Source organism: Aquarana catesbeiana, linkage group LG13, assembly GCF_042186555.1.
Source record: "Aquarana catesbeiana isolate 2022-GZ linkage group LG13, ASM4218655v1, whole genome shotgun sequence".
Lineage (NCBI taxonomy): Eukaryota > Metazoa > Chordata > Amphibia > Anura > Ranidae > Aquarana > Aquarana catesbeiana.
In genome coordinates this window covers 18,731,475-18,746,506 of record NC_133336.1, presented here as the reverse complement: position 1 = coordinate 18,746,506, position 15,032 = coordinate 18,731,475, and the positions used below count along the sequence as shown (strand labels likewise).

The 15,032-nt window shown below is 43.7% G+C and overlaps 1 protein-coding gene across 1 annotated transcript in view; it reads right to left on the bottom strand.

The window, feature by feature from the left end:
* Positions 1-13,267: 13,267 nt before the first annotated feature.
* Positions 13,268-15,032, bottom strand: part of LOC141116505 (legumain-like) — a 40,320-nt gene continuing 38,555 nt past the window's right edge. The window contains exons 12-13 of the mRNA XM_073608879.1: positions 14,861-14,928; positions 13,268-13,929 (exon numbers count right to left, since the gene is read on the bottom strand). Of these exons, the coding sequence (XP_073464980.1) occupies positions 13,887-13,929; positions 14,861-14,928 (111 nt within the window). The 3' untranslated portion in view covers positions 13,268-13,886. The remainder of the gene's footprint in view (positions 13,930-14,860; positions 14,929-15,032) is intronic.

Below are 15,032 nucleotides of genomic sequence, written 5' to 3'. Positions count from 1 at the left end.
GTACTGGTTGTTGGTTTTAGCAGTTAGTAAATCGTTGGTGAGTTTTAGTAAGGCAGTTTCTGTGGAGTGCTGCGAACGAAAGCCAGACTGTAAAGGGTCAAGAAGATTATTTTCACTGAGGTAGGAGCTAAGACGGTTGTAGACTAAGCGTTCTAGGAGTCTAGAAGTGAATGAGAGCAATGAGATGGGTCTTAAGTTGTTTAGGTCGGTAGGGTCTAGTGAGGGCTTTTAAAGTAGGGGAGTGATCTGCACATGTTTTAGAGGGAAGGGGAAGATGCCACTAGAGAGGGAGAGATTGAAGATGTGGGTGAGGGAGCATAGGATAGAAGAGAGTGACCATAGTAGTTGTGAGGGAACAGGATCCAAGGGACAATTGGTTAAGTGGGCATCTGAGAAAAGTTTTGTAACCTCTTCAGTAGTAGCCAAAAGAGGAGAGTGTTGAATGTGCTGTTAGGCAAGTTATGTTGGGTGGGGAAGACATACGCACAGTGGAGGTATCCTCACGAATTGCATCAATCTTGTTTTTGAAGTGATTGGCAATCTCTTGGGCAGTGAGTGAGTTAGTGGGTAGAGGGGGTGGGGGACGAAGCAGAGTTAAAGGTTGAGAAGAGCCAACGGGGACTGGATGACAAGGATTTAAAAGGAGAGACAAAGTAGGCTTGTTTGGCAGCATGGAAGCATGGATTGTATTTTAGAAGGGCAGATTTATATATGGTGAAGCCTTGCAGGCATTTGGTTTTACGCCACAGTCGTTCAAGGGCACGGCAATGTCTCTTGCGATTTCTAGTGTTGTCAGTTTACCAGGGTTGTAACGGTCAGGGCCTGATTCTGCGTGTGGTTAGAGGAGCAAGTGCATCTAGCGATGATGAGAGTGAACTGTTGTAGACAGATGTGGCCAGGTCAGGACGGGACAGGGGAGAGATTATGTCATATAGGGGGTCAGTAGCAGAATAGAGAAGAGAAGGGTTAAAGTGGCGAAGGTTTCTACAAGTAATTGTTTGCTGCTTGGAGGGATGGGTAGTTGGAGGCAAGGATACAGTGAAAGTAATGAGGTTGTGATCAGAGAGAGGAAAGTGGGTGTTGGTGGGGTTGCCAGGGTTGCAGAGATGGGAGAATACAATTACCACTGGAGTGAGTGGAAGTATGTGTCCGTTGGGTTAGGTCAAAAGATGAGGTTAAGTATAGAAGTTTAGCTGTAGTTGGGCTGTTAACATTGACAGGAATATTGAAGTCACAGTAACTTTCCCTATAGAGGACCGGGTGCGTATACGCGAGTTCCTGAACCCACTCGGGCAACGTGGAGGGTGTGGGTGGCTGCAAGACGTAGATTCCTATCACCGGGTCAATTATCGCCAGCGAACCCGTTATGGGGAAATCCAGCACTTAACCACTTCCGGACTGTGCCTGACCTACAGCTTTGGGCTAGGTTCGGCATTACAACTATAGAACAAATTATGCCCAGAGGGGAGTTACTCTCTATTACGGAAATAATGACTAAATTCCAGCTGCCCAGAGGGATGAGGTTTAGATGTTTTCAACTTAGGCATGCGGCACGGGCTCAGTTTCCTCAGGCACCTTTGCTTCAGGCAGATCCCATTGAAGAGCTCTTGGCGTCTGGTGATGTCTCTAAGCCCCTTTCCACCTTGTATGTCGTACTCCTAGGTAAGGATTCTCCTAAAATAGCAAAATTATGGGACAGCTGGCATACTGACATTCCATCATTAGACAGAGAGGATTGGGAGGAATGTCTAGATAATGGTCTTAAACTGGTGATTGCATCTAAAGATAAATTAATCCAGGTCAAATTTATACATAGAATTTACTACACCACACAGAGACTCCATCGCATATTCCCTGACAGAGACCCTATGTGCAACAAATGTAAATGTCAAATCGGAACCTTTTTCCACATGTTCTGGGAATGCCCGTTGATAGCAACATATTGGTGTGCGATATTTGCAGAGATAAATTCCAGGCTGCAAGTATCCATACCAATCACTCCAGAGTTGGCCCTTCTTGGGATTCATGACAATGAACAAAGAGCCTATCATCTAAAATAGCTTATTTCCTCTCTGCTTTATTATGCCAAAAAGGAGATATTGATGAAGTGGATAGACTCTTCTCCCCCGACCGTGTCGGTCTGGGAGGCACAGATTGAGGCAGCTATACCCATGTATAGAATCACATATATCAATCGAGGCTGTCCATGGAAATTTGAGAAAGTGTGGACTCCTTGGCTCTCGTCTTAGGGAACCATAGTGGATTTATGTATTATCTGGGGGGGAGGTAGGGGAAGTCCCCTGACACGTGAGATACTTTCTTGTAATCGTATTGCCTACAATTTCAATATATACTGATGTATCACCTCTTGCACATGTATGACCTTGTTATGCGATTGCTCATGGTTATCTGTCATGTAGTGTTCTGTATTATGTCAAGAGGTATTCTGTAACTTTCTTCCTTATGATACAATAAAGCACATCTGTTTGTTAAAAAAAAAAAAAAAAAAATATTGAAGTCGCCAAGAATAATGGTGGGTATTTCAGAGGAGAGAAAGTAGGGTAGCCAGGCAGCAAAGTCATCAAGAAAGCGCGATACCGGTCCAGGAGGCCGATAAATTGCTGCAATCCTCAGAGAAATGGGAGAAAACAGATGAATACAGTGCATCTCGAAAGAAGAGACGGATAGAGAGGGAGGGACAGGATAGACTTGGAAGGTGCTTTGTGGGGATAGAAGGAATCCAACTCCACCTCCTTTCTGTCTGTTGGGTCTGGGGGAGTGAGTCCAATGGAGACCACCATGGGAGAGGGCAGCAGGAGAAGCTGAGTCCAAATTTTGAAGCCAGGTTTCTGTTATGGCGAGTATGTTCAAGCCATGAGAGATGAAGAGGTCATGTACAGATGTTAGCTTGTTACAGATGGAGCGGGCGTTCCAAAGGAGGCATGAGATTGGTGGGCTGCTTTGAGGAAGCAGGGGGATAGAAATTAAACTGAGTGGATTGAGGTGGTTTGGCAGAGGGGGAGGGATATTGGATATGTGGCTTGCAGTTGGAAAATGACGGACAAGGATTAGGAGAAATGTCACCTGAGCTTAGGAGAAGGAGGAGGGCAAGAAAGGCAAGATAGAAGTGGGATGTGCATGAGCGCACGTGTCTAGTGTCCCTGGTGTTGATGTCAGCATGTGGATGCAGCAAACGCAGGAGATGATGGGTGCCATAGTAGGGAGAGGGTAGGAGTGAGGGTGATATGTGCATGCTGCAGGGAAGAGAGGAGGGGTAGAGTAAAGATAATTTGAGGATAGAAGACACCAATGTGAAAAGGAAGAGAATAAGGTAGGCATGTGCAATTTGTTTCGTTCCGAATTCGTTTTTTAACGAATTTCGACAAATTCGTTAATTCGGGAATATCCGAATTAACGAAAATCCATTTAACAAATTTTTTCCGAATATTCGTGCATTCGATAAAATTGGACATTCATACATTCGTGCATTCGTACATTCGTACATTCGTACATTCGCAATTTACATTCGTACATTCGTACATTCGTGCATTCGTACATTAGTAATTTAGTGAATTAGTAAATTTGTAAATTCGAAAATTCGGAAATCTGAAATAAAAGTTAACTAATAATAACTTAACTATTAGTAATTACTAGTAACTTTTAATTTATAGGTATTGTAATTTCCTTTTAAATTTGGCTGTTCGTGAACGTAACACATACAAATTTATCCAAAGTTATGAATGATACGAAAAAACAGAATGGAACGTAATGAATTAATAATAATAAATAATAATAACAATGTTTTATTATTATTATTGATTATTAATTTGTTCCATTCCATTTGTTTAGATGCAGCATTCATTTTGGATAATTCGTAACTTCGGTTAAATTCGTATTTGTTACGTTCACTGACAGTCAAATTTGAAAGGAAATTACAATACCTAGAATTTAATAGTTAGTTACTATTTCAGATTTTTGAATTTTCGGGTTTTTGGATTTTTAAACTTCGAATTTCCAAATTTCCGAATTTTCTAATTTACAAATGTACGATTTTACGAATGTACGAATTTACGAATGTACAAATGTAAAAATGTATGAATGTACGAATGAACGAATGTACGAATGTACGAATGAACGCATTTACGAATTTACGAATCGCGATCATAACGAATGACCCGAAAAACGAAAAAAATAATAAACTAATGAAACGAAAACGAAAATGAACGAATTTTTTGGCGGTGCACATGTCTAGAATAAGGAGCATGATAGTGGATAGAGAGTGGGAAACTGGCTTTATATAAAATATAAAATAAATGTCAAAAGCTGGTTTGCGTGTCGTCTTGCAGAGTGGAGTTCTTGTTGTATCTTCATCCAGCTTTAGTTATCTTGCTTTCGGTAAACTGCGTCGGTGAAACTGAGCATCACTCGTGACAGAGCCACTCAGGATAGAGCCATGATGTCTGCGCCTTGCCCCTGTTTGCGCCACCCCATAGGATGCTTTACATTTATAGGGAGACTAAGCAGGCATGCTTTTCTCAGTTGGTCATTATTGGTTCTTCCTTGTAATAGGAATAAAAGTGATCAAAATAAAAATAATTAAAGGGACAGTTTTAAAAATAAAAAAAATAAAATGTAAAATAAATAAGAAAAAAAAATCTTTTAAAGTTTATAAACAGTATTTGCACCACACATGTGAGGTTTAGCAGCAAACGTTAGAGGGAGAGCAATAATTCTAGCACTAGATCCCCTCTGTAACTCTAAACAGGTAACCTGTAAACATTTTTAAAGCGTCGCCTATGCAGATTTTTATGTTTTGAAGTTTGTCTCCATTCCACAAATGTGTGCAAATTTTAAAGCGTGATATGTTAGTTATCTATTTACTCGGTGTAACATCATATTTTAATATTTTACCCCCAAAAAATGTGGTATTCTATTTTGTTTTTTTTTGCACTAAGACCCCTTTCACACTGGGGCGCTTTGCAGGCGCCACAGCTCTAAAAATAGCGCCTGCAAAGTCCCCCAAAAGAGCCGCTGCTGTGTCTCCAATGTGAAAGCCCCGAGGGCTTTCACACTGGAGCAGTACGCTGGCAGGAGGCTTAAAAAAAAGTCCTGCTAGCAGCATCTTTGGAACGGTGAAGGAGCGTTGTGTACACTGCTCCTTCACCGCTCCTGCCCATTGAAATCAATGGGGCAGCACGGCTATACCACCGGCAGGGGGGTGCTGCAGCAGCGCTTTGTGGTGGTTTTAACCCTTTCTCGGCCGCTAGCGGGGGGGTAAATCCACCCTGCTAGCGGCCAAATACCGCCGCTAAAAGGACGGTAAAGCGGCGCTAAAAAATAGCGGCGCCCGTTAAAATTGGAGTGGAAGGACTGAGATTGGCTCATCGCTGGCACCCACAGGGTCTGTGTCAGCATTTTCAATCTGGTGAAAAGCTCCAAAATTATCTAGTGTATGACCGCTGTTAATAAGTGTCACACTTATTGTGTCACCTGACATTCCTCAAGAATTTTGTTTTTCTGGGCAGGAAATGTAGCAATCTCTGGACTTGTAGAATCGCTGATGTATGAACATTTCTTATCAGATGATAAAGTCACCAAAAAGTGTCTGAAACTGCAACATGTGACTCCACCAAGACATCGCTGACCATCTCCAGAGAAAAATCACCACCAAACCCAGCAGACACCGACCACCTCTACAGGGGAGTGAGGTCTCTGTTTTCACATTAAAGCTTAACTCTTCTTTCATACATGTGAAAATATTTTTTTTTGCTACCGTGTTTCCCCGAAAATAAGATCGGGTCTTATATTAATTTTGGCTACAAAAAACACACTAGGGCTTATTTTCAGGGGATGTCTTATTTATTTACTGTATGTACAATAATCTACATTTATTCAAATAAAGTCATGTCATCTTCTTCTGGAAAGAAAGAGAGAGAGAGAGAGAGAGAGAGAGAGAATGAGAGAGAGAGAGAGAGAGAGAGAGAGAGAGAGAGAGAGAGAGAGAGAGAGAGAGAGAGAACAGTGCTTGTGCTGTGTCATTTACCCCTCTCTATGTTCTAAAAAAACCAGGAATAAAACAAAATGTTTTTTCAAACATTCCTGTGTCCCCTGTGTATATAATTATTTTTTACAAAATGGATTACATGTTTTTTACAAGGACATTAACTAGGGCTTATTTTCAGGGTAGGGCTTATATTGCAGCCATTCCCGAAAATCACGCTTAATTTCGGGGAAACAGGGTAGAAAATAACTTAGAACCCCCAAACATTATATATATATATATATATATATATATATATATATATATATATATATTTTTTTTTTTAAAGCAGAGGCCCAAGAGGATAAACTGATGGATTTTGCAATTTCTTATGTCACGCGGTACTTGCACAGCAATGTTGCAAATGCAATTTTTGGGAAAACATATACTTTTTTAAATTTCAATGCAAAACAACTTAAAGCCTTAAAACCCTCATGTTTTTTCACCTTAATGCATTCTATGCATTAAGGTGAAAAAACACCTGGCAGTGACCGCCCCCCCCCCCCCCGTTTTACATACCTGAGCCCTGGAACTTGACCCACGGGGACGCGCTGTCCCTCTGCCCGGGGTTCTCGGCTCATGATTGGATAGATTAATAGCAGCGCAGCCATTGGCTCCCGCTGCTGTCAATCAAATCAAATGACGCGGGCGCCGAGGGGGCGGGACTGAGTCCTGCATTCGGCCTCTATGGACACCGAATGCTGGACTCGGGAATGCGCCTGCAAGGTAACCCCCCGGGACAGCGCTTCTCCTAGGGGGTTATCTGATGCATGGAGGAGCTGCGAGAGCCGGCGAGGGACCCCAGAAGACGAGGATCAGGGAAATTGGGCAACTCTGTGCAAAACGAGCTGCACAGTGGAGTTAAGTAGGTAATGTTTTTTATTTAAAAAACAAAAAAAAACGAGCCCTTACAATCACTTTAATACATAACCCAATTTTTTTGTTTAAATATAAAAGATAATGTCACAGCGAGTAAATAGATGCCAAACATGTCATGCTTTAACCACCCAAAGCTAAGTCCCGCTTAAAAAAAAAAAAATTAAAAGTCAGAAGCTAAAAATACTGCAGCTGCTGAGTTTTAATAACCGGACACTTACCTGTCCCAGGGTCCAGGGATGCGGGGGAATGAAGCCCCGCTCATCTCCCCCTCCTGTCTGCGGCGCCGGCATTGTAACTGTGGGCCGGTCACCCACTGTGCATGTGCGAGCCGCGCCGGTTACCGTGACTGGCTGGGCAATCATCTGGGACCTGTGACGTGTCCCAGATGATTGCCGAGAGGAAGGGGGGAGCGGTGATCTCCCTTCCGGTGCTGCAGTGCACCCTCTAAAAAGAAGGTATCTGCTCCCCCCCCCAAAACCCTCTAAAAAGAACCCTCTCCCGCCCCTGATAAAAGTGATCTCGCGGCGAATCTGCCGCTGAGATCATATTTATCTGAAAGCTGACCGCCCGCTGAAAAAGAGGATACCGGGGTTATGGCAGCTAGCTGCTGCCATAACAACGGTATTCCTCTTCAAACAGCTGCCGTCGGCAAGTGGTTAAAATTGCGCACTCCTGCTTAATGGCGACAAACGACTTATTATTATTTTTTATTATTATACAGGATTTATACAGCGCCAACAGTTTGCGCAGCGCTTTACAACTTGGACCCTGATTCCTCTTTATTTCCCTGCAAAGGTAAAGCATAATGGGCTACTATGCATCGCATAGTAGCTCATTATGTGTCACTCACCTAAAAACCGAAGCCCGCAATGTCACCATTGTCCCCACTAGCTGCAAGCGTCCATCTTCACCCCTCTTCCTTCCGGGGCCGTGAACTCCGGCTCTGTGACTGGCCAGAGTCGCGTGGCGTCACTCCCACACTTGTGCGCGGGAGCCGTCAGTCACGGCATGACCCCCTTTAGAAACGGCACGATCTGCCCTTTCCAAAGTATGTATGCGCCGTAGACAATGTCTACGGCACATGGCTTTATTGTAAATATCTCCTAAACCGTGGAAGTTTAGGAGATATTTCCAGCACCTACAGGTAAGCCTTAATATAGGCTTACTTGTAGGTAACAGTGGTTGTACAGGGTGTACAGGGTGTACAACCACTTTAAGGGAGTCTATTCCACATATTCACAGCTCTTGCTGTGAAGAAACTTTTCCATACTTGGAGATGAAATCTCTTTTCCTCCAGACGTAGAGTGCCCTCTTGTCCTCTGTGATGACCTTCAAGTGAATAACTCACCACCAAGTTCACTATATGGACCACTTATGTATTTGTACATGTTGATCATATCCCCCCTTAATCTTCTCTTCTCAAAAGAAAATAAATTCAGTCCCTCTAATCTTTCCTCATAGCTGAGCTCCTCCATTCCTCTTATCAGTGTGGTTGTTCTTCTCTGCACTTTCTCCAGTTCCCCAATATCCTATTTGTGAACTGGTGCCAAAACTGAACTGCATATTCCAGATGATGATGTGATGGAGGAACCTCTGAAGTGATGTGGGAACCTCTGATGTAAAGAGGCACCTCTGATGTGAAGGACCTCTGATGTGATGAGAGGAACTCTGATGTGATGGGGTGACCTTTGATGTGATGGGAGAACCTCTTATGTGATAGGGGGGACATCTGATGTGATGGGGGAACATCTTATTTATGTGGAGACCTCTGATGTGATGAGAGGACCTCGGATGTGCTGGGAGGACCTCTGGTGTGATAGGTGGAACCTCTGTTATGCTGGGAGGACCTCTGATGTGATGGAAAAACCTCTGAACTGATGGGAGGACTTCTGATGCAATGGGAAAACCTCTGATTTGATGGGAGGACCTCTGATGTGATAGGGGAACCTCTGAATTTTTAAACATTGTCAATGGAGATTTTTAAGTGCCAAAGTTTGTCGCCATTCCACGAGCGGGCGCAATTTTGAAGCGTGACATGTTGGGTAATAATTTACTTGGCGCAACATTATCTTTCACAAAATAGAAAAAAATTGGGCTAACTTTATTGTTGTCTTGTTTTTTAATTAAAAAAAGTATATTTTTTCCCCCACAAATTGCGCTTGTAAGACCGCTGCGCAAATACGGTGTTTTATAAAGTATTGCAAGGACCGCCATTTTATTCTCTAGGGTGTCTGAAAAAAATATATAATGTTGGGGGGTTCTAAGTAATTTTCTAGCAAAGAAAAAAATTTTAACTTGTAAACAACAAATCTCAAAAAGAGGCTCACAACCATGCATTTTTTAGTGCGTTTTCAGTTTTGCAGAAACCGACTTTAGTCCATTTAACATGGTTTCGTGTGGATGTAGTTCACATCTGTGCATTTTATGGAAAGGGCCAGGGACTTTTTAGTGGTTTTTGGTTCCATAGACTTCAATGGATCAAAAGCGTGTATTGAAAAACGCAAAATGCACCTGCAATATGCAAACTGCAACCTGCATAGGTGTGAATCAGGCCTTAGGCTCGGTTCACACTGGGGCGACTTGGGATCCGACTTGTACGCCCTCAAGTCGCCCCAAGTCGCCCCAGAAATAGTTTCAATGGGAGTGAACGCTAGCGTCTTAATAGACGCTACTGAAGTCGCTCCGACTTCAGAGCGTACTCCCTGTACTACTTTGATCCGACTTGGTAGGCGACCTGTACCATAGAAATCAATGGAAGTCGCCTCCAAGTCGGATCTCTCTGTAAAGTCAAGCGACTTTGCAGGGAAAACCCCTCCCTCCCCCCCTCCCTCCCAGAGAGCTGATTGGCCACAGGCGAAGTCGCCTGTCATGGAGGCGACTTCAAGTCGCCTTGTAATTTGCTGAAGTCGCGCTGAAGCCGCGTTGAAGTCGCGGTACAAAGTCGCGCTGAAGTCGTGTTGCCCCAGTGTGAACCGACCCTAAGTGGTTAAAACAAACAAACAAAAAAAAAAGAGGATGTTCAGGTGTTGGGGAAGGGTTTGAGAACCCTGCTGATTCTCTCTGAACATAATGATCCACTAGAGGGCAGCAGAGTTAATCATTGGGGTAGAACGATGTATTTAATTTATTGCTGACCCCAGACTTTAAGAATTGTTGAACAAAATTACAAATAACTTGGCAGATGCATGTTTGAAACTGTGTCTTTAGTGGTCTTCCTGGAAGTCAGGTTCAAAACTGAATTCCAGCCAAACAAAATGCCTTTGGAAGTATTTGTGCTTCTCTCCGTCCATCCTGCTCTGAGATTTGCAAAGGCCAGTGGGGTGACCAGACTTTTCTCTGCTGCAGTTCAGTATCATAGCTAGGTAATCTCCCCACCTCCAACCTGTGATTGGACAGTTTAGTGCTCCTTAACCTCCCTAATGGGGTCCCCCTTCTACTCAAGGTCCCGTAGCAGCTGTGTGGGCTGCTATGGCTATAGTTATGCCACTGGATGACATCACTGAGATTGCAGCCTATCCATTCACAAGAGAGCAGTGACATCACTGAGAATGCAGCCTATCCATTCACTAGAGACTGGTGACATCACTGAGAATGCAGCCTATCCCTTCACTAGAGAGCGGTGACATCATTGAGAATGCAGCCTATCCATTCACTAGATACTGGTGACATCACTGAGAATGCAGCCTATCTATTCACTAGAAACCAGTGACATCACTGAGAATGCAGCCTATCCATTCACTAGAGACTGGTGACATCACTGAGAATGCAGCCTATCCCTTCACTAGAGAGCGGTGACATCATTGAGAATGCAGCCTATCCATTCACTAGATACTGGTGACATCACTGAGAATGCAGCCTATCAATTTACTAGAAACCAGTGACGTCACTAAGAATGCAGCCTATCCGTTCACTAGAGAGCGGTGACATCACTGAGAATGCAGCCTATCCATTCATAAGAGACCGGTGACATCACTGAGAATGCAGCCTATCCCTTCACTAGAGAGCAGTGACATCACTGAGAATGCAGCCTATCTCTTCACTAGAGAGCGGTGACATCACTGAGAATGCAGCCTATCCATTCATAAGAGACCGGTGACATCACTGAGAATGCAGCCTATCCCTTCACTAGAGAGCGGTGACATCACTGAGAATGCAGCCTATCCCTTCACTACAGACCAGTGACATCACTGAGAATGCAGCCTATCCCTTCACTAGAGATTGATGACATCACTGAGAATGCAGCCTATCCATTCATAAGAGACCGGTGACATCACTGAGAATGCAGCCTATCCCTTCACTAGAGAGCAGTGACATCACTGAGAATGCAGCCTATCCATTCATAAGAGACCGGTGACATCACTGAGAATGCAGCCTATCCATTCATAAGAGACCGGTGACATCACTGAGAATGCAGCCTATCCAATCACTAGAGAGCGGTGACATCACTGAGAATGCAGCCTATCCATTCATAAGAGACCGGTGACATCACTGAGAATGCAGCCTATCCATTCATAAGAGACCGGTGACATCACTGAGAATGCAGCCTATCCCTTCACTACAGACCAGTGACATCACTGAGAATGCAGCCTATCCCTTCACTAGAGAACGGTGACATCACTGAGAATTCAGTCATTTCAAATTTTTTCTTGGTTGGAGAATAAAGATCACAAAAAAATATTTGTTCTAGAATAAGAAATTATTCATTTATAACTCTGTCAGCATCAAACACAGAAATATCTCAAATATCTAATCCGGATTCTCCACCAATTTCCTCATTGATTATCTACAATGAAGTCAATCATTAGCCATAAGGATAGAATACGCTGTATAGGAACTTGTCCGGCTCTCAGCGGCATGAAATCTCCAGTGTTTCTAGGAGGTCCGGACACTCCACATATCTGATGTATTTCACATTCCAGAAAAGCCCAACTACTAAAATTCCCTTTCACATAACCTTAATATACATTACCTGGGGCTCTTACGAAGGGTGGTAAAGTAGGAGTAAACCCTAACTAGGTGACAGTCAGTTCTCTATAGCAAAGTTGCCATGTTTTCTTTTTTTAATACTATTTTCACTTTTACCTTTATTCTTTGTTCCATCTCAGTGCTGCTAATCTCCTGTAGCCTCCTTGCAGCCACTTCCTGTGCACATACACTCCAGTGATGGCTGGATGGCATTTCTCAGGGCGGGTATCCTGATGGCGACAACAGCTAATCATGCCTGTCCAACGTGTTCTGAAATAGTCACTTGTAATCTCCACTGAAGCGCATGTGACAATGGAGAAGAATAATTGGGAGACGGGGCAGAGTGTTGTCACTCCATAATAGGAAGTGTCTTAGCATGGGCTTTCATGGCAGGATCACCAGGGTTCAGGTTTAACAATATTGAAAATCACTTTTAACAAAATCATTAACATTTTAAAGCTTATATGAGAAAATTAGCGTTTTACATCTAAAGTGAAAAAAAAGACCCACCTCTGCCAAAATCTCTTTTTCTTTTTCAAAAAACTTTATTTCATAGGTGTGATATAAACACCATCCACAAGGGGGCTGCACCTTCCTCCAACCTCTTTCACTCCCGAGGGGATCCTCCTCCTTCAACACATTTCACCCCAAGTGGGGCTTCTCCTTCTCCAATGCATTTCACCCCAGGAGGTGCCCCTACATCAACACATATCACCCTAGGAAGGGCTCCTCCAGTTCAATGCATTGTACCCCAAAGAGGGAAGTAATCAGAGTACCTCCATGATTGAGCCCCTGCTGGGATAAAAATGCATTGGAGGAGCAGGTTCTGGTAGATGGCTTTGTGTGTAATGTACGATTTCCCATAGCATAATGTTTTTGATAAAGCACAAAGAGGAGGGGCTCCCCCGAACACATTTCACCCCAAGTGGTGCTCCTCCAATTCATTTCACCCCAGAAAGTGCTCCTTCTCCCAACATATTTCACTTCCTTCTTCTTCAACCCATTTTACCCCAAAAGGGACTTAATCATAGAGTACCTCCATGATTGAGCCCCTACTGGGGGGAAATGCATTGGAGGAGGAGGAGCAGGGTCTGGTAGATGGTGTTGTGTTTAATGTATTATTTCCTATAGAATAAAGTCTTTGATAAAACCCAAGAAGTCCCACCACTGCCCAAATCCTTTCACTTTGGGTTGTTTCCTTGAGATGAGGATGTATCTCCTGAAGCCTTGGTAGCCATGGCTGGTGGCCGGACTTTAGCTCTGCGGTTGGCAGCCGGGCTTTAATTCCATCTTATTGGTGCATCTGGCTTTACATCTACTTTAAAAAGGGACGTTATATAAGGCTGAGCAGTCTGCGGCATATACTATAGAAATACAAAAATATTGACTTCCACATTTTATTGCCTGGTGACAGATTCAGTCTTTGAGGAACAACGCTAAAACATTCTTTGCAATTAAAACAAACATTCTAGTGATAAAAAATACAAAATCTTCATTCTAAGAAGTTCAAAGCTACATTTTCAGTTTGTAGTCATTTCCCTAAAATCAAAAATGTGATCAAACTCATGTTAAGCATTGAAAGTGGTCAGATCTAGTGCAAGTCAACTTTGGTCAAGCATCTCAAGAATTGTCATCACTCTTCAAGTAATCTATGTTGTTTTGTAACCTGGGGGGGGGGGGGGCAGGACTTGAATTCCTAAGGGGCAGTTCCTGCCCCCCCCCCCAGGCATTCAGAGGGGTGTGGAGGTCACATACATAATCCTCTCTTTGGTTGTACAGGTCAGGGCCTTGCTCAAGCTTTGCAGGTCCAATAGCCAACACAGTCTTGGCTTTGTAAATGAAGGTTGAAGTTCGTACTGAAGAGTTGTGACGTTGAAGGCAAAATGGTCATAGAGTGTAGTTCAGGATTGAGGTAGAAGCTTCTGCTGGGGGTAGAGAGGATTAATCATCACCAGTGCCCATCTACTGCCCTCTGCTGGAAGACTCGATGTTGCTAGCTTTGTCAGTGAAGACCTTGGCAGACGTTATCCATAGCACGGGTGATGCTGTAAAAAACTAAATAGTGTCAGCGTGTCTCCAAAATACGAAATATTATATAGCAGCGCAATGCAGAAAAAAAATGGAAGCTGTTCACCAATCTGGACCCACAACTGGTGGAAAGGGTCGTTCTTAAGCCCACAGCACAACAAATGTTCCAATGGGCAAAGACTTAACTTATCTGTTGCCAGAGGTCTCAGCAAATATATGTAGTAATTGCACAGCTGCTTTGTGCCACCTCGGCGTCATGTAGTCCTATCCTACCCAATGAGAGCATCAACAGTGCAACCTAAAGACACATTAGCTGTACTATAATCCAATTTACTTGAGAGCCGACATCTTGCTCCCTGTGGTGCACTTAACACAGAAGTCTCACTTCCATTTTTATGAATGCATTCTGTTCCTCAGAGAACAAGGAACCTGTAGAACTTTGTTCCATCAAGCTATTTGCTAGGTAAGGCTAGTTGTGAGCCTGGACAGGGCGCCCCTCCTCCTTCCATGGCCTTCCGACAACGCAGCTAGCAGGACAGATGGCACTTCTCCTCCCAGCACTTGCCAGCTTTCCTGGAACATTTTGGCTCACAATCTCCCCTCCCCCGGCATTCCTGTGAGATGCTTCTCTTGGGCCATCTGTCAATGCCGTCTCCTTGCTAGCTGCGTTGTTGGACGGCCATGGAGGGAGGAGGAGCGCCCTGTCTGACCGTAACACACCAGGAACCCAGAACCTAGACATTGTCAAAGGTAGAAAGTGTGCTGGGGACCCCCTTGTACTGGTCTGTATATTGTCCTGCCCATGTGCACCTTTCCTTTATGCTAATTTCAGACAGATCAGAGCGGCTGCCATTGATGCTTTTTTCGGAATAGTCGCAGGGTGAAGGATACGGAGCAGATATATAGACGACAATTAACATTACTACAAGGAAAGGCAGAGATGGTTACCTCTCTAGTGGAAATCCGGATTCACAGAGGTTCACCAGAGTGTACAGCCGTCTCATGGAGAACTCATACTGCAATGACAAATACACAGTCAGGTCTCATATCACCAATAACACAGAATCATTTAGAAAAAAAAAAAAATTTGTTGCATAAGGAAAGCAATATCCTGGATATC